General features: G+C 43.5%; 1 protein-coding gene across 1 annotated transcript in view; it reads left to right on the plus strand.

Moving 5' to 3' along the window:
- The window catches only part of LAMA1 (laminin subunit alpha 1), a 166094-nt gene that overhangs the window by 112710 nt on the left and 34141 nt on the right, over window positions 1-19243 (plus strand). Inside the window, exons 31-42 of the mRNA XM_043558326.1 lie at window positions 786-872; window positions 1166-1359; window positions 1834-1976; window positions 3587-3676; window positions 5368-5479; window positions 6950-7112; window positions 13591-13801; window positions 14211-14327; window positions 14453-14616; window positions 16376-16511; window positions 17044-17137; window positions 18750-18866. Of these exons, the coding sequence (XP_043414261.1) occupies window positions 786-872; window positions 1166-1359; window positions 1834-1976; window positions 3587-3676; window positions 5368-5479; window positions 6950-7112; window positions 13591-13801; window positions 14211-14327; window positions 14453-14616; window positions 16376-16511; window positions 17044-17137; window positions 18750-18866 (1628 nt within the window). The remainder of the gene's footprint in view (window positions 1-785; window positions 873-1165; window positions 1360-1833; window positions 1977-3586; window positions 3677-5367; window positions 5480-6949; window positions 7113-13590; window positions 13802-14210; window positions 14328-14452; window positions 14617-16375; window positions 16512-17043; window positions 17138-18749; window positions 18867-19243) is intronic.

Here is a 19243-nt window from a genome sequence, read left to right on the forward strand (position 1 = left end):
CAAAAACACAGGCTACCCCAGAGGTTTTTTTCCAGTGGGTTGCAAGTACCCATCTTGGCCTGTAGGTGGCGCAAGGAGCATGGATAATTGAAAATGTGGAGGCAGGGGTTGTGGAAAGGAAGGAGCCAAAAGCTGAGATCCCTGAGAAGATCTGAGAGGATTATTAAATTTTGAATGGCTCTGTCATTTTGCTTCTAATGGCCCATCACATGGCTCCCTACTTCGGGTTCATTTATTTTCAGATGGCGCCCTCCCCCATGTGCAGACCTTGCCCTGCTTTTCCTCCTTGCTGCCTTTCCAGTCAATTACCGTCACCGGGCACCTGTCAGGCTGCATCTTCCCGTGCTTGCTCAGGGTCTTGCACAGCTCTCTCCAGTCCCCTTTCCATCTAATAAGCCAGGTGATAATGCCCTTCAACCTCAGAACAAGACCCTTTTCACCTGGAAAGCTTTCTTGTTCGGTGACTAATTTGCTGTAATGTGTGTGATCGTACAGATTCGTTGTAATCTGTCAATTCTTGGCCTCTGCGCCCACACGATTGTCACTGGCTGGGTGTGCGAGGAATATCTTTTGGATGTGACAGATGCATGCGATAGTGTTGGTCACATGTTTGTTTCCCTTCTTTTTGCCCCCAGTAGATTTTAAGCCCTAAAAAGGTGGTCTGTCTGGTGTAATCACTTAACTTTCAGAGCAATATGGAGTATCCTAAGACTTGTGAATAAGTGCCATAGGCAGATTTGAAGCCGTGGATCTAAGAATTCAAAAAACTATGTTTTTTCTTCCAGTTTTAGTCCCACTTGTGTCTTGGAAGGTGATCACGATTTCCGCTGTGATGCCTGCATTCTGGGCTACGAAGGACAGTACTGCGAAAGGTACCCGGGGGGGCTGGTTACCATGCGGAAATCGCTAGGTGCGTCTGCCCCGTTGATGTGTACAGGGCGTATTTACTAACGGGATTTGGGAGGTGTTATCAGTTTGGATGGGCATGACTGATACGGGACCTTATTACTATTCCAAAACAGCATCTACGTAAAACGTAGAATGAGGCAAATGGGCCCACGTTCTTTGTATTTTATTTGGCAGAAATGACCGCTATCCTTGACCAAGAGTTGGTGTAATATACCAACTTGCTGCTGTTGAAACTACTGTGTGTACTTCTCTGCAGGTGCTCCTCAGGCTATCACGGGAACCCTCGAGCGCTGGGTGGCACTTGCCAGCGGTGTGACTGCAGCCCCAGTGGCTCTGTCCACGGTGACTGTGACCGCAGGTCCGGGCAGTGTGTCTGCAGGCCAGGCGCCACAGGGCTCCGATGCGAGGAATGTGAACCGAGGCACATTCTGCTGGAAAGCGATTGTGTTTGTGGGTATTTTCTTCCTCTAAACCTTTAAAGATTTTTCTCTCTCTCTCCAATGTTTCCCTGTTATGGCACCTGCAAGGATAAAGTAGGCGTGTCTGCGAGCTATCTGAGGAAATGACAGATGGACTCCGAAAGGAAATACATTTGGCATTCATTGCCATCGGTCCAAGTCAAAGACAAGCAAATGCACTCTGAAGTTTGGAGCAGTAGAAGGAAACACGCGCCCCGCCTGGGATCCACGCTGGGCATCAGTTGTTCCTTTCTGTGTGACCCCAGGGGAGTCACCGATCTGATTTGAGGCTTAAAGGCATCGCCTGAGAATAGGGGCTCAGCACTTCTTGCTTCCCTCCCATCACACAGGCGGAAGGGGGAATGTCCTCTGCCCGTGGATGTCATTACTGCAGAATGGCTCGTGCAGATCCACGAGAAAACGTGCAGACGGCTGTGCCTCAACTTCAACTTTCTTTTTCTTCTAGCTTGTGATGATGAATGTGTGGGTGTGCTGCTAAATGACTTAGATAATATTGGGGACGCCATCCTTTCCGTGAACCTCACTGGCGTTATCCCTGTCCCGTCTGGAATTTTGTCAAACCTGGAAAATACAACGAAATATCTCCGGGTAGGTACTGGGAATACGGAGATGGGTAGAAAACCTATGTCACTGAGAGATGGGAGAGTCGGTGGGGACAGTATTCTGTCCTTCTGTCTGTCTGCCTCATCAGTGTGGGAGTCTCACTCCTGGCATCTAGGCTTCCTACAGTGTGATCAGGGACTTCATCATCCACACGCTAACCTGTTCCCCTGTGGGACCACTGTGAATTGTTTGACTTGTGGGGCGCCTGGGTGGCTCACTCGGTTAAGTGTCCTACTTGGGCTCAGGTCATGATCTCGCGGTCCAAAAGTTTGAGCCCCGCGTCAGGCTCTGTGCTAACAACTCAGAGCCTGGAGTCTGCTTCGGATTCTGTGTCTCCCTCTCTCTCTGCCGTTCCCCTGCTCGTACTCTGGGTCTCTCGCAAAAATAAACATTAAAGAAATGTTTTTAATTAAAAATAAATAAATAAATAATAAATTGTTTGACTCGTTCCATAAATGCCTCCATAAAAATTCCTCCCCCATGGTCCTTCTGCCTTTTGGGAGAAGACAAGTCCCCTTGCTCCTCTTTATGACAGACCTTTGGATATTTGAAAGCAGCTGTCCTGATACAAATACAGGAAATAAACCTAGATGTATCTTCTTTAATGCTGGAATATGCTGATGATCAACTGTTTTCTGTAAATGTATTATTCTTTTTTTTGAAATTTTTTTAAAGTTTTTTATTTTATTTTTGAGAGAGAGAGACAGAGTGTGAGTGGGGGAGGGGCAGAGACACAGAATGCGAAGCAGGCTCCAGGCTCTGAGCCATCAGCACAGAGCCCAAAGTAAGTGTATTATTCTTAACTGGGTTTGTGGGGCACAAAAGTTTCTCTTCCCCAGAAGGTATCTAAACATCTCTGGGAGTAAATCATAGTTTTATGATTAGTCAGACAGGATCTGGGTCAAAAAAAGGAACGGGAAATTAAGAAATTGGCTTAGTGGACAGCTTGCTACTGTAGCATTTTTAATTCTAAATTTTCTTCTAACATTTATTTTTGAGACAGAGAGAGACAGAGCATGAACGGGGGAGGGGCAGAGAGAGAGGGAGAATCCGAAACAGGCTCCAGGCTCTGAGCTGTCAGCACAGAGCCCGACGTGGGGCTCGAACTCACGGACTGTGAGATCATGACCTGAGCCGAAGCCGGATGCTCAACCGACTGAGCCACCCAGGCGCCCCAGTAGCATTTTTAATTCTAATTGGAAAAAGTGCAGTTCTTAATTTTGCTTAAAACCTACACGTTAGAGTTTGAGATAGTCAATTTATTGTGTCATGTGGTAATGAAAAGGATTGTCATTCCTGAATGCTGTGTTTTTAGATAAAAGCCTAGGCGTGTGTTTGAGAATCTGGCTGCTTCACCCATCTGCTCGTCTTCTCTCTATAGACATAATGGCCATAAAGAAAGGTTAGGGAACTCTCAGAGATGTTTTTCACATTATTTCTCCTGAAATGGAAAAAAAAAATGTTTTTGAAAGGTGAAAATATTCTCCAAAAAAAAAAAAAAATAGAAAAAAAGAAAGCAATGTTTAAATTTCTTTTCCACTCACTATAGACCCTCTGGACTAAGACCAGCAATTTGTTTATTTTGTCATTTTTAGGAAGCTTTATTAAAAGAAAATACACGTAAGGACCTGGCAGAAGATCAGCTTGAAGATGTTGCAGAACAAACAGACCACCTGCTAAGGGAGGTAAGTGCTTCACACAGAAGACCCGCTTCCCACCCAGCCCTTGAAAGCAATTGCATCGGGCTGGTCTGGAAGGTTCTATTAAATCAGGGCAGGCTCTTTCTCCCGGGAGCTGTGCTCCAGGTACCTTGTCATCAAATTGGTTTTAACCCTCTGCCAGTTTCTGTGCTTTAGCGGGAAGAGACTCCTGACTTAATTTCTCCTGTCACGTCTGCCGAGTGAGGACTTGGCCAAGTCTCTGTGCCATCGGCCTTGTCATTCCTTCCGGTGAACCGAGGGGCGGGTGGGTGTGTGGTGTCTGTGCAACCCTCAGGCTTCGGGCCGCGTGCTTCTGACTCGTGCAGCTTGAATGTCAAGTGAGCCTGTTTGGATGTCAGCAGGAATGATGTGTTTGTTCAGCCCATTCCAGATGAATGGTTTTTAGTGAACCCCCTCCCCCCAAAAAAATCTCATTTGCAGATGGTGGGGGAGGCCTACTGTCAAATTTATAATTTTCACTTTTGGATTTCGTGTGTGTGTGTGTGCATATGCACGTGGACATATGTATATAGATATGTGTACGATAGTGTATCTATCATCTCGTGCCTGTTTGTATCTAGTCCCTGTAAGTATTCACACACACAATCATGTACCCTAAAGTATTAGGTTGGCCTGTTAATTTAGAATTAAGGATGATTTGGGAAGAGTTTAAGGGTTTAAATGTGGCTTTTAAGTACCTCAGTGAGCAAACATTTGGTAGGAAATGATAAGCTGATTAAAATAATTCTCTCTACCCATTAAAGAAGATTCTCTTGGGGCGCCTGGGTGGCGCAGTCGGTTAAGTGTCCGACTTCAGCCAGGTCACGATCTCGCGGTCCGTGAGTTCGAGCCCCGCGTCAGGCTCTGGGCTGATGGCTCGGAGCCTGGAGCCTGTTTCCGATTCTGTGTCTCCCTCTCTCTCTGCCCCTCCCCCGTTCATGCTCTGTCTCTCTCTGTCCCAAAAATAAATAAAAAACGTTGAAAAAGAAGATTCTCTTTGGATTTTGACTAGAAAACACTTACAGAACCAGTCTGAGTTACTTCACACTCCTGAACATCACAAACAACCTTTCCCTTTACAAATTATAACGTTCCTAATAAAAATACCTGCAGAGGGCAGCTGGGTCTCTGCCCTTGAGCTGCCAGCCTCACAGACATCATGGCATTGTATCCTCATAAGGCCGCAGGAGGTAAGGGTTAATATTACTCCATGTTACCGATGAGGCCAGGAGATGGTTAAGTACTAGGTCTCCAGCCCGACAAGGCTGATGGCCTAACACCCCGTTTGCACCTGACTGTGTTCTTAACTCCTGAACTGAGTTCTCATGGTCAGTGCAAATTAGTGAGATTTTACTTTCGAAACTCTATATACTTGCATCCTAAAGTGAATATAGAGTCTTTGCAATAGACACGCTTGGGAGTTTGTGGTTTAATAGCCAATTAGGCTCTTTCAAACAAAAAAAAAATCCATCTTTTCCCCACAGACTGAGTAGTAAATTATTTCGCTAACCACTTAGTTTCCAACCCTGAAATGTTAACCTGGGCTCCCATGATGCCGTGGATAGCTTTACTCCATACCCTGGGATATATTTTGTTGCCTAAAAGAGACAACTGGAACAGCAAAGCTTGCGTGTCATTCAAAGTCAAACTAACCTGAGACCTTGACTTTCTGTCAGCTCACTAGACTGTTAACGAGTAGCCAACATGTAACCAGGGCGACTGAAGGAATCCTTGACAAGAGCCAAGACCTCATGACATTTACTGAGAAGCTGCAGAGAACTATCCAAGGTAGTGTGCTCAGTGTCTCACCTGTGCTTATTTGGTAGGAAGGTCTCCATTTGCTTTACTCGGTGTATGAATAGATGTGTGTGACTTGTACTAGCCTGCCCAGAACCAAAGGCCTGGAATATTCCATAGCTGGGGATCCTGAGTCCTGAATCGAAAGATCATAGACTTTCATTCAGAGTTTTGTCTTTTAGAAAAATGAATGCTTTCTTTTTTATTGTCTTCGTAATTCCTTGTAAGTTCCTAAGTATCAGGTGAGTATGGTGCCTCCCCATTTATTATGAGTTTGTCAAATTAACACTTATTAAGTGGAACACAGAGGGCCCGGATGATAAGCCAAACCCCCGCAACAGACCCCAAGAGAACATGAGATGCAGAAGGTTATTACTCACAGGTCTAGGAGGAAGTACCCACCATGCCTCGAGGGGCCACCCAAGGGGGGTAAAGGTGGGGTGCAGGCAGAGAGAGAGAGACAGACAGGCCCTGAGGCATATTCTTTTATTGAGGTTTTTGGTGGAGTGCTTTGGGGTCCCAGGCTAAGGCTAGGTTGGTCAATCCAAACCAAAATGGGGGGGGGGCATTGGTTAAGGCCCATGGAGATCTTATCAAAGAGGCCCATAAGGAGAAGGCCCTGGGAAGCAGGGGGGACTTGGTCACAAGGGCTGCTGGGGAGGTCCTAACAAGAACTGACATTTGCTTGTTGACCTTGCTGGGGCTGTTATCTGGGGTATGGGCTTGCATGAGGGACTACTGTCAGTTCAAGGTCACTGCAGGCTGCTTGGTCAAACAAAATGGATGCCAAGGCAGCAATACCATGGAGCAGGAGAGCTAAACTCTCAACACCAACCCCTCTGCCCAGAATAGGAGCTGATAGGATTTGGGGCTTCAATGTATACCCACAGTATTAGAATAATTTAGTCCTGCTCAACTGGGATGTCTCATCTGGCTTTAGGAGTGCTATTTTCAGTTTTCTGGCTACCAGAAACATATTCTTGCTTTTCTTGTTTGATTGTAGTTTAAGGATATAAAAAGTATTAAATCCAATATAAATTAGACTTTATAGGGCAAAAGGTAAGGAAATTATTAGAACAAATAATTTGTTTATTAAAAAGAGTAGTGTTGAGTATTGGTTCCTTCATACAGTAAATATTTACTGAGAGCTTTATGTGCAAATGTTTGTGCCAGGTGCAGGAAATGGTGAGGGAAACATGGTGGCCACAGCCCTTGCCCTCATGAGTTTATGGATACTGGGGAATACCAACATTAAATAAACCAATAATCTCAAGTTCTTGAGTATTTTAATAAGGGGCAACTGGAGTAAATTGGGATATGTGGGCTGGCCTGGCTTGGCCTGAGGTTCAACCCAATTTAGGTGAACAAAGCTGGCCTCACTGAAGAAGGTTCTAAGTTTTTCCATTTTAGTGCTGTCCACTTTGAGAGACCTGTTGAATGATTGATGACTGTTGTCCATAGAGATTATTGAAAAAGCAGCAACTCTAAATCAGACCGTGGATGAAGACTTCCAACTACCCAGTTCTACTCTTCAGAATATGCAAAAGAATATTACATCTTTGCTAGAAGTCATACAGAAAAGGCATTTCGTGCAGTTGCAACAGAAAGCCATACTGGAACTCAAGTAAGTTTCTAAATACCATTCGTGACACAATCAATTAGAGGTAGGAGCTTGAATACTGAGGGCTAAGGAGGCATGTGGGAGCAGGGGAGGGAGAGGATGCTCTCACTGGGGATGGAATGTCATAAGAGAGGGGCACTATTGTCAAAAAAAAAAAAAAAATGAAGAGACGGGTGCCAGCTACTCCCAATAGAGGGAGTATAATCAATGCCAGTATCTGTCTTTGTGTCATAGGTTTTGTTTTTCTTAGTGACTCTGGAACATTTCCACCTAGCACAAACAAAAGAACCTCATGATACCATATTTACTGAAGATCAAGTATAATGCAGTGAATTCCCATGGAAGAAAATATGGTCAGTGGCTGTTACCATGCTGTAAGCTCTCAGACAGATTGACGTTATGTCAGAATGATTTAGCCAGTTGTTCAAACTCTCATTAAAAACCACAATGTGGTGTGACAGATCAAAGAATTGTTAGACATGCTCACTAGGAGTTTGTATTTCCTTTCAGGCTTTTTTCTTAGTGTTTTCACAATTATTCCTTGATGTAATGTAGCACAAGGTGTGTCTCTCTCGGGTTGTGATAAATATCTTAGTAGTTACACCATATGCCATCAAGACTCCATTCTCTACAGTGCAATATTTAATCTATTTTAACATATTTCACTATTTCAAATAATGTGATGGACGTCTCAGACAAAAATCTTTTCCTACATCTTACATTATCATCTCTTATTAGGATAGGTATTAAGAAGAGAAATCATGTAGCCAAAGAATTTGCATTTTGAAGATTCCTGACTTGTGTTTCTAAATTATTTTCTAAAAGATTTAAAAACAATTCCATTACACTTCCACTGGCAACACACTGCAGAGTTGAGCTTACGTCTTTCTTCACATACGTCTTTTTTTGAGCTTATGTCAAAATCATTGAATATGATACTTGACATTGTTGATTTGTTAGGTAGAAAACAAAAGGAGGAACTTACTGTCAGATGGCATTTGGAGAGACAACTAGTAAAATAATCACTGGAACATTGGTTAGGGCCAAGAACTCGTAACGAAATGGCTATGAGGAGAGATCAGAGGAGGGTGAGGTCCCGGGAAATGGCGAAGAGGGCTGCCATCTTGGAGCATCCGCTCTGGGCTGGGGAGGGCGCAGGCTTCACTTCTCTCATCCTGTCACATAGTCATCTCCACTGCTTTGTGAGGTTGGGGAGGGTCCAGCTGGGGAGATGGGCCCAGAGACTACAAGTACTTTGCCCAATATTAAACCTCCAGGATCATATGAAACCTGACCACACACCTAAACCCTATGATCTTCCAACCCAATGGAAGGAAGAACCGCTTGAGACCCAGTCCATAAAAGATGGGTGGGTGGAATTTCAATGTTCGGATCAGAGACGTGCTAGGTTGTAATCATGTTTCCCTGACCTGGCCTCTCATGTGCATTCTCCCTTCACCTGAAATGTATGGCATGGGAGGGAAAAGATCTCACCAGCACCCATCATTCTTGAGGCAGCCATTCTAGGCTCAACGCTGCTTCCCAACCATCCTTAGCTCCCTTAAGCTCCCTATAAACTTCATGTATTCAATTCCAGCTCTCCTGGGGCTCCCTTATTGGCCCCATTGTTCATGTCATCCACGCATGATGTATCCTCTCATTGCATCTTCGCTCAGCTGCATATCAGAGTCAGTGGGGGAGCTTATTAAAGATGAAGATCCCCTGGAGGTTCTTGGGAATCATTAGTGGGGATGTCTCTCCCACTATTACCACAGTCAGTTGAGTCATTCATTTGTTCCTTCATCAAATGGATTGAGTCCCCAGGGGATAGGCATTGTGCTGGGAGTTGGGGACACAAAGGAGAACAGAGCCCTCCTCCCCACTAGGAGCTTGTAGTCCAAATGGGAGAAGTTCATTTTCTACGTAGCATTTGGGAAGAAGGGGGGAAGGCAGGGTGGCCCCTCTCCCCTATTCCCTTAGGGCACCCGGCCCTCTCACCTGCTGGGCCCTCACTACACTTTTTCTGCTGTTGTAGCGCTTTTTCTATTTGCAGTAAAGTTACCCATAAGATTGCTGATCTCTCTCTCTTAAACTTGTAAGTAAAATCATTGCTACTAAAGATACCTTTTATTTAAAAACATTTGAGTTTATTTTTTTTTAACATTTATTCATCTTTGAGAGACAGAGAGAGAGAGCATGAGTGGGGGGAGGAGCAGAGAGAGAAGGAGACACAGAATCCGAAGCAGGCTCCAGGCTCCGAGCTGTCAGCACAGAGCCCGATGCGGGACCCGAACTCACTGACTGTGAGATCATGACCTGAGCCGAAGTCGGACGTTCAACCGACTGAGCCACCCAGGCGACCCAAAAACATTTAAGAGTTTAAAATGTGTTCTCTGGCCTTCTCTTTCTTATTGTCCATAGATAATCCCTGAATGTTTATGCCATTTCAAATTTCACAGATTATTTTATGAATTATGTATAAACTTTTCATTATGACTCTTAGAAAAGTGGTCATTTATGCTGAAGTATGGCATTCTTTTTTTTTTTTTTAATGTTTATTTACTTATTTTGAGAGGGAGGGGCAGAGGGAGAGGGAGAGAGAAAATTCCAAGCAGGCTTCACACTGCCAGCATGGAGCCCTATGCGGGACTCAATCTCACAAACCATGAGATCATGAACTGAGCTGAAATCAAGAGTCAGATGCTTTACCAGCTGAGCCACCCAGGTGCCCCACTGCTGAAGTATGGCATTCTCATAGGTGAGAATATTTATCACACCATCCAGTTGCTTATCATGCTTGTGTTGGGGTCCCTAAGACCATTCAGAGTTTCACTAGGACTCTAGGACTCTCCAGACTCATGGCCAAGATTTCTTAGGTGATGTATTTAGTATGCCCAGCTGGATACATAGGGGAGAAGATACAGCAGAGCCTGGAGGAAACCACGCAACTTTTCCTAAGCTCTCTCTCCTCCGTGGGGGTCACAGCATATACTGTCCCAGCAGTGCAAATGTGGTACCATGTATGGGATGTTTCTACCCGGGAAAGCCCATGAGAAGTTCAGCATCCAAGGTTCAAACGGGGGGCTGGTCCCATATGCAACCCTCTACCAAGCACATACCAAATTCCAGACTCTCAGAAGGAAAGCAGGTGTTCAACATAAACCACGTTGTTTGCACAAATGGTCGAGGCAGTGAGCCACTCTTATCAGTTAGGGATTGGTGGGAATGTTTGCAGATGCCAGCCAAGGGCCAGATTTGCCAGCAGGCCTTTCTAAGGATAGCTGACTCCTTTACTGCATGCTATCAATTATCCTTTGTAGCTGTATATGCTAGCTGTTTTCCATGCTCGTGTCCCCAGAGCTATCCAACGATATTTCATTAAAGAAATGCATCCTGTGACTACATAAGTTTGGGAAAGGCAATGTCTACTAAGGAGAGACAAGGACTTCTCTTCTCAAAGCTTTTAGTATGCTTGCTTCTGTGCATCGAGACTGTCCAGGAGGAGCTGAGAGAATACAGCCCAACTTACTTCACCATGGCACTCTTTCTCGTGGAACCTGCTTCCAACTCATGGGGCGTTGGTGCTGTGGAGGAATATAGTTTGAGGAACACTGGCTTAACTGTATCAGTTGAAGAAATTCTGAAGGAAGAAATGAAGAGTGCTGAGTTTTTTTGTTGTTGTTTTCTTTTCAATCTTTGCCAAGTCACTGATGACCATATCCCTGCATGAGATCAGTTTTTGGTGGTAAAGTCGCTTCACGGATGAAAAGTTGACCTCTCTTTTAAAATTTCGTAGAGACTTTAATGGTGAGAAGTGACTGATCCAGTCCACTCTCACCGCTGTTGTTTAACATAGTGTTGGAAGTTAGCCTCAGCAATCAGACAACAAAAGGAAATGAAAGGCATCCAAATCAGCAAAGAAGAAGTCAGACTTTCACTTTTCGCAGATGACATGATACTCTACATGGAAAACCCAAAAGAATTCACAAAAAAAGCTGCTAGAACTGATACATGAATTCAGCAAAGTTGCAGGATACAACATCAATGTACAGAAACCTGTTGCATTTCTATACACCAAAAATGAAGCAACAGAGAAATCAAGAAATTGATCCCATTTACAATTGCACCAAGAACCATAAAATACCCAGGAATAAACCTAACCAAAGATGTAAAAGATCTACATGCTGAAAACTATAGAAAGCTTACGAAAGAAGTTGAAGAAGACACAAAGAAATGGAAAAACATTCCATGCTCATGGATTAGAAGAACAAATATTGTTAAAATGTCAATACTACCCAAAGCAATCTACACATTCAATGCAGTCCCAATCAAGATTGCACTGATATTCTTCTCAGAGCTAGAACCAACAATCATAAAATTTGTATGGAATCACAAAAGACCCCGAATAGCCAAAGTCATTTTGAAGAAGAAGACCAAAGCAGGAGGCATCACAATCCCAGACTTTAGCCTCTACTACAAAGCTGTCATCATCAAGACAGCATGGTATTGGCACAAAAACAGATGCACAGACCAATGGGATAGAAAAGAGAGCCCAGAATTGGACCCACAAATGTGTGGCCAACTAATCTTTGACAAAGCAGGAAAGAATATCCAATGGAAAAAAAGACAGTCTCTTTAGCAGATGGTGCTGGAAGAGCTGGACAGCAACATACAGAAGAATGAAACTGGACCACTTTCTTACACCATTCACAAAAATAAACTCAAAATGGATGAAAGACCTGAATGTGAGACAGGAAACCATTAAAACCATAGAGGGGAAAACAGGCAACAACCTCTTTGACCTCGGCTGCACCAACTTCTTACTTGACACATCTCTGAAGGCAAGGGAATTAAAAGCAAAAATATACCATTGGGACCTCATCAAGATAAAAAGCTTCTGCACTGCAAAGGAAACAGTCAGCAAAACTAAAAGGCAACCGACATAATGGGAGAAGATATTTGCAAATGACATATCGGATAAAGGGTTAGTATCTAAAATCTATAAAGGACTTGTGCCCCAATGTTTATAGCAGCGCTTTCAACAACAGCCAAATTATGGAAAGAGCCTAAGTGTCCATCAACTAATGAATGGATAAAGAAGATGTGGTTTATATATATAATGGAATACTACTCGGAAATGAGAAAGAATAAAATCTTGCCATTTGCAAGATGTGGATGGAAGTGGATGGTATTATGCTAAGTGAAATATGTCAGGCAGAGAAAGGTATCATGTTTTCACTCATATGTGGAACTTGAGAAACTTAAGACCGTGGGGGAGGGGAAGGGGAAGAAATAGTTTCAAACAGAGAGGGAGGCAAACTATAAGAGACTCTTAAATACAGAAAACAAACTGAGGGTTGATGGGGGGGGGGAAGATAGGGGAGAAGGGGAAGTGGGTGATGGGCATTGAGGATGGTACTTGTTGGGATGAGCACTGGGTGTTGTATGTAAGCAGTGAATCATGGGAATCTACTCCCAAAGCCAAGAGCACGCTGTATACACTGTATGGTAGCTAACTTGACAATAAATTATATTTAAAAAAGTGACTGATCCATGGTCAGACGTTAGAGATGTATTGGATTTACTTGTGTGTCTCCCATGTACTTTGAGTTCTTGTTGCCTGTATCATAATGTGACTTCTTACGATCATGAGAAATCATAAGAATGTTCAAGTAATTCCTGGTGGTGCTCTTATGTCAGAGTTCAAGCATGCACCTTTGGCAAACGTTTTCTACTGTGTCTTCAGCCAGCAATCTTGTATCTGTGAAAGCTGAGGGTGATTCACAAGGCATTTTTCCATGAACTCTTTTGAAGTTCTAACAAACTGAAGCAGGAAGCTCATGGGATATATTTAATCCCTGTCAAAGTTTATACTGTCAAAATTTCATTATTCTATGTAACTGCGGATTCAAAATTGACTTACACGAGCAATTTGATAGCATATTTACAAAAGAATAGGAAAGAATATCTTTTGATTTCCTAAAGCGTGCTCTAGTATCCATGGTACAAATTAGATCTTTCTGGCACTTGGATTTGAAGTTTTTATAAGGTCTATTTTTTAAGTCGCTGCAGAAAAACCTTTATGTCCTCTGAGTACGTTGGTTGGTAACTTCATAGCAAATCGCTCAATAGCCTCTTTTCAGTTTCTTGCCATACAATAACACAAGACTACAAGCTCCCATCGCTCCCAGACCGTGGGCCCAATTTTCTGCCCCCAGATTCACAGAGATGATTTCTTTCAGTTCTTTCACTAACATATGTTAGGAAGTTTGTAAATGAAGATAGTTTGTTAAGGGTAAAGTATACATACACGCTGCCTGTAGCGGTCTTAGAAAAATGACTCCTTTTTGAAGAGGTTATGATGTGATTGCATTTACGGTTTCACCAAGACGCGGCGTGTGGATATGCAGATCCTTCCGCTACGTTTCATGATGTGAGCGTTGTTCATTTACTCACTCTGCGAATCGTCTGTATTTATCAGGGCTGCTGAAGATTTATTGTCACGGATTCAGAACAATTACCCGAAGCCACAGAAAGAGTTGGAGGTATTAAAAGAAGCAGCAAGCAGCCTTCTTTCAAAACGCAGCAGTGAACTGCAGGCAGCGAGGGACCTTGTGAGGGAAGCAGAGGTGAAGAACCAGGAAAGCGACCGCCTGCTGCACATTGTCAGCGCCAACCTGCGAGAATTTAACGTGAGTCTTTTTTATATATATAATTTTTTAAGTTTATTTATTTTGAGAGAGAAGGCGCGCAAGCAGGGGAGGGGCGGGGGGATGGGGAGAAAGAATCCCAAGCAGGTTCTGTAGGGTCAGCGCAGAGCTTGACGTGGGGCTGGAACTCACAGACCTTGAAATCGTGACCGGAGTCTGAATCCGGAGTAGGCACTGGCCGAGCCACCCAGGCGCCCCTAAATGTGAGTCGTAATAAGGACAGTGTCTTTCCTTCTCAGGGCTGGGATCCAAATTCTCCTATGTAAATAATAGCATTTTTAGCTTTAAAAATGAGCCCCAAGTACTAACTTCAGCACACAGTGTCAGGCACCGACATTTGGAAGCTGACTTGCTCTTTTTGAAGCATCCTCAAAGGCGATTTTTGCCACAGGATAAGACGGTGCGTGTTCAGCAAGAGCAAAACTTGACCTCCACGCTGATTGCCAGAGGGAGAAGATTGCTAGACGCTGTCACTGCACCTGCAGATGCTGTAGGAGATGCTCTAGCAGTAAGTTACCGCTCAGCACAGCCACATACGGGTTCCAAAGCATCTTCACACGCCTCCTCCACATGCACAAGCGTGTGCTGTCACATAGATGCACAAGTAGCCACAATATGAATTTCTCTCCGCAGCAGTTAGAGCGTCACCGAGATGAGCTACTTTTATGGACTGCCAAAATCAGGCGCCATGTAGATGATCTGGTCATGCAGATGTCCCAAAGGAGAGCTCTTGACCTTGTCTACAGAGCAGAGGACCACGCAGCTGAACTCCAGAGACTAGCAGGTGCTCTGGACAGGTGAGACCAGACCTTGCAGGAGTCCCAGGGGTGGTGACCCATTGATAGGAGACAATAAGAACGGCTCTTTTGATGACAGTGTTGGGTCACTCTTCTTTGGTCTACAAGTGAAGACTGCTATTTTATTCACAGGGCGAGAAGGATTTCCTCCCACATCTGGTAACATTGTTGTCTTTCTGCATAGATGGAAAAATACGAACTGAACTGGAGGGGAATTAATACAAATGTTATGCTATGATATCAAGCCATGAAGGCCTTGTTAAGTAGCTACAAAATACTCGGGGCTTTGTCAGGTTGGATGGAATGGCGATATTAATTTTTTTTAATGTTTATTTAATTTTGAGAGAGAGAAAGCATGAGCGGGGGAGGAGCAGAGAGAGAGAGAGAGGGAGACACAGAATCTGAAGCAGGCTCTAGGCTCTGAGCTGTCAGCACAGAGTCCGACATGGGGCTCAAACTCATAAACTGCAAGATCATGACCTGAGCCGAAGTTGGACACTTAACTGACTGAGCCACTCAGGCACCAACCCCCTGTGATATTTTTAAGTATCCCAGCTTAGCTGAGTACAGCAAATGAAGGAACTAGTGTTCAGCCTTATCGATGATTTACACAGTATTGTGGTTAATTGGTAAATTTATTTCTTTAAAATTTGTTACAAATTGTAGGTAGGAAATGTCTGGCCGCACTGGGAATATCTGTGCTTCTGTGTGCTGGGTGTGTTTTGTGGAAGGAGAAAAATAAATATCTTTCCAATTTGAGGAATGCTGCCATCAAAGATTAGCTCACACAACAAAAGCAATTAAAAATGATAGAAGCTAGAATGTTGTGTGAATTACGTGCTGCGTGGAGCATTACCACCTACACATGCCATAAGAATCTGTAATAGAAAGCGGAACTCGATACTCAGCTTCTCTTTTCATCAGCTTTCATTATTTCCCAAAAGAAAAAAAAAATACTCTCTGACTATATACATAGCTAGAACAAAACCTTTATTCCCTAGCACGAAGTATAAAAGCAATTTGTTATGATAAATAAAGTTAAATAACATTATTACCTTCTGTTTATCCATCACCAAATTTTGCCAATCAAGTAGTAACTGCTAGTGTCTGGTCTGGGCATCCCTCAACTTGATAACCTTGGGAAGAAAATGAAGTGAGTTACTCAGCAGGCAAAGATACGTCAATTGTCAGATTTCATGCTCAAGATAGAGTGACCTGGATGAGATTGCACCATTACCAGTTGGCAAGTTCATAAGTGGTCTGCCCACTTGTAAGAGTGGAGTTCAGATGATTGAAATATTATCTGATCCTCCTCCAGCCTCTAGTGAATCTCATTAAATCGGTGTGTACCTTTTGAGGAACAAGATTCAGCATCCTTATTATATGCTTAGGGAAGCTTTTTGAAAATTAACAAGTGCAGAGCTGGAGGGATTACCACCAAGGCAAACAGGGCATGGTGCCCCAGACAGTGCAGGGGGCTTGAACGGAAACAATGCTGAGGGCAGCTGGTGGACACTGATGCTGAAAAAGCTGGGCAACAGCAATGGTCTCTTCTTTGGGTGTTCATTCAACAGTGCTTCTGAGTGTACTCATGACCATGTAGCTACTTCTTTCAAAGATCGCATGTGGAGTTGGAGGAGAATCCTTACTAATTCCTTGTTGATACTTTTCTAAGCGTAAGAAACTAGGAAACCTTTAGGAATAGTGGGCAAGTTCCACTTAGTTTATACTAACATCTGTACATTTGTCGATTACGTAGTGGCCTTGGCAGTGTTAGACATGTGTCCCTGAATGCCACCAGTGCAACCCACGTCCATTCCAACATTCGGAGCATGATTGAAGAATCAGAGAAAGTGGCAAAAGATGCTCTCAAGATCGTGACAACGGCGAGTCTGGTGAGAGCTGCCCCGGGGCTGCACTAGATGCCTTCCTTTTCTAGGCACTATGGGAGATTGTTCCAGAAGGTGCTGAGCAAAGACCTAGTAGCTTAAATTTGGGCTTGTCAGCATTCTTGTCTGGAGGGATCTGTTTGGCTCTGTCATCATGTGATGTAAGTTTTAATTTCTTAAGATCGTAAATACTTCTTTACAAAGACCAGGGACTAGTGATGTGGAGATGAGGAAAATCTCACAATTTCTTATAACAAGAGGATAATGCTTCTTGATACATACTTGAGACAACGTTTCTTGGAGGAATATTCATCTAATGGTGGTTTTTGTGTTTATATATTTAAAAATGCTTTGTGTTCTTTCTCCTCAGCCATAAATTAGGACAATTTAAATTGTCCCTACATGTTGCCTAGTGGACTCCCATGTCTGGAACTAGATGGGAGGCTATTCCGATAGAGTTGCTCTCCCGTCTCCAGTGGGAGTGCACCTACACGCACCCTCCCACCCCCCGCCATGTTGACTCTGTCCTGTTTTCCAGTTCTCAGAATCCCTTGCTCCCAATGGGAAAGTGGCTCTCCAGCGCAGTTCCAGATTTCTAAAAGAAGGCAACAGCCTGAGCAGAAAGCATCAAGGTCAGTGTCTAGCTTGGACTGTATTGCTAAGCAGAGTGAATACAAACACTTTTCTGAGCATACTGCTGGAACATTCTCCGCTCCTGGAAGAATTTGAAAGTGAACGCTTCTTTGTCACCGTGACATGCCCGTTTTCTGATGTAGGAGCGTCATATTATAATTTAAGTTTTATTTATTTTTAAACTTTTATTTTAGTGCTGTCTCTTAATGTGCGGGCACCTCTAACCTTCCGTAGGCTTGTTAAGCCTTCTTTGGTAACTAAATCCTCCACTCGTGGCTTTAGCTCACGAGCTGTCACCGTTTCACAGCGTCTGTCAAGTTCTCTTTGGCTTCGGGGCCTCCTCTCTTCATCTCACACTGTTTTGCAGGTTCACGAAGAGTCGTACTGTGTGTGGTATATGCCTCTTTTGGCACTTTTGCCAGGCAGAGCTAATGTAACGTTAGACGCTTCTCAAGTCATTACTGAATTAAATCATAATTTTGTAAAAAATACCCATGTGGCTAGTTTTTCCTGAGGGTTTCAGTAAACAATTATTTGGCATGTATCAAGAGCTATCCAGTGAGCACAACACCAAATGGCAGCAGGAATCTGCTGCGTAAGAGAAACAGAGGAGTTTTATGACATACACTTTTCACCTGAATATCTTCTAATATGTCAAAAACACCAAGTCTTTTCCCGTAGGAGTAAATGGTGGGCTGTAAACAAAGCTCATACCCCTCAGACCACTGCCATGCCCAGTACTGGCTCCCATAGCTGTATGAGCCAGGGGCATGGACGTGCACATATTTTTGTTCCTCTGTGAGTGACACTATTTAAAATTTATGTTGTCATCTCACGGTAGAGAAAGTTCCTAATGCTGGATCATAAAGCACATGAAACACAAACTCTAGCATCAATGTTGATGGGCTGTGGTTTCCATTTACACAGCCAAAGGTATTTCACAGGCCACCAAATAATGAATTTTCTGGCAATTAAAATCTTAAGCAGAACCATCGTGTTCATCAAGGATTTTATCCGTAATTCATTTTTTAACGCTGTGTTCAGAATCAAGATGTGGTTGTGTATTATGAACAGAAATATTAGAAGTAAAAGCTTTGATCCCACAGCTTTGATCAGACTTGAAGGAGGCTGAGGCTCCTACCTGTTGGGTGGCGACAGAGTGCAGGAAGGGGAGGGTCATTCCCCCAGGGAAGCATGGTGGGGAGCAACTGGGGAAGATTCCAGGGCAGGACTATGTCTGAGGTTTTATAACCCAGAGGAGAGACGTGGACAAGATTTAGGTGTGGACGGGAAGTCGGTGAGTGATCAAGATTGAGTGATTTAAACACAAGTCTTCACCTTGAGCTCTAATTTAATTGGACATGCAATTTAAGAAGAAATATCAGGAAGAAGGGCAACAAGCAAAATAGAAAAAAATGATCAAGCAAGCAAAAAACACCCTTAATTTCTCTAATGAGTGATGCTAAGTCTTTTGGGAAAAATTTCAATGTTGGGGGTCTCTGTGGAAAGCTGTTGATTCTGTAGACAGATCAGAGTGATAAATGAAACTGTTGCCTAGGCACCTTTGAGTAGCCAACCCCCAAAAAAGGACACTTTTTCCCCTTTAAATAGGTATCACATTGGAACTGAGTAAATTGAAAAATACAGCAAACAGATTTCAAGAGAATGCTCATACAATTACTAGGCGGACCAATGAATCACTCTCCATCCTTAGAGCATTCCCTGAAGGTAAGTGGAAAGGGGGTTCTTGATTTAATTAATGTTTTCTCATTTCAAAACCATTACACCTGAGCATGAGGAAGTCCTGCCATGAGTCTGATTAAGAGCCCTCCCTCAAGAGGAGACCAAGATTGATAGAGTTTTTACTCGCAGAGGAGTATGATTTGGAAAGGAAGAGGACTATTTTTGAAATAATTCCAGAATGCTTGCATTGAAATGCTAGAATTACACTCTGAAAAACAAAAGCCTTGGGAGACTTTATGTTAGCATACGAATTGCTGACTTTTAAAATGAGCTTGACACATCCCTTAAGTGAAAGGGTCATTCAGAGAAGTCAGCAAGAAGGGGAATGTTCCTGCTTTAAGGGAAAATTCATTATAAATGTG

Source organism: Prionailurus bengalensis, chromosome D3 (genome assembly GCF_016509475.1).
Source record: "Prionailurus bengalensis isolate Pbe53 chromosome D3, Fcat_Pben_1.1_paternal_pri, whole genome shotgun sequence".
NCBI classification, from domain to species: Eukaryota; Metazoa; Chordata; class Mammalia; order Carnivora; family Felidae; genus Prionailurus; species Prionailurus bengalensis.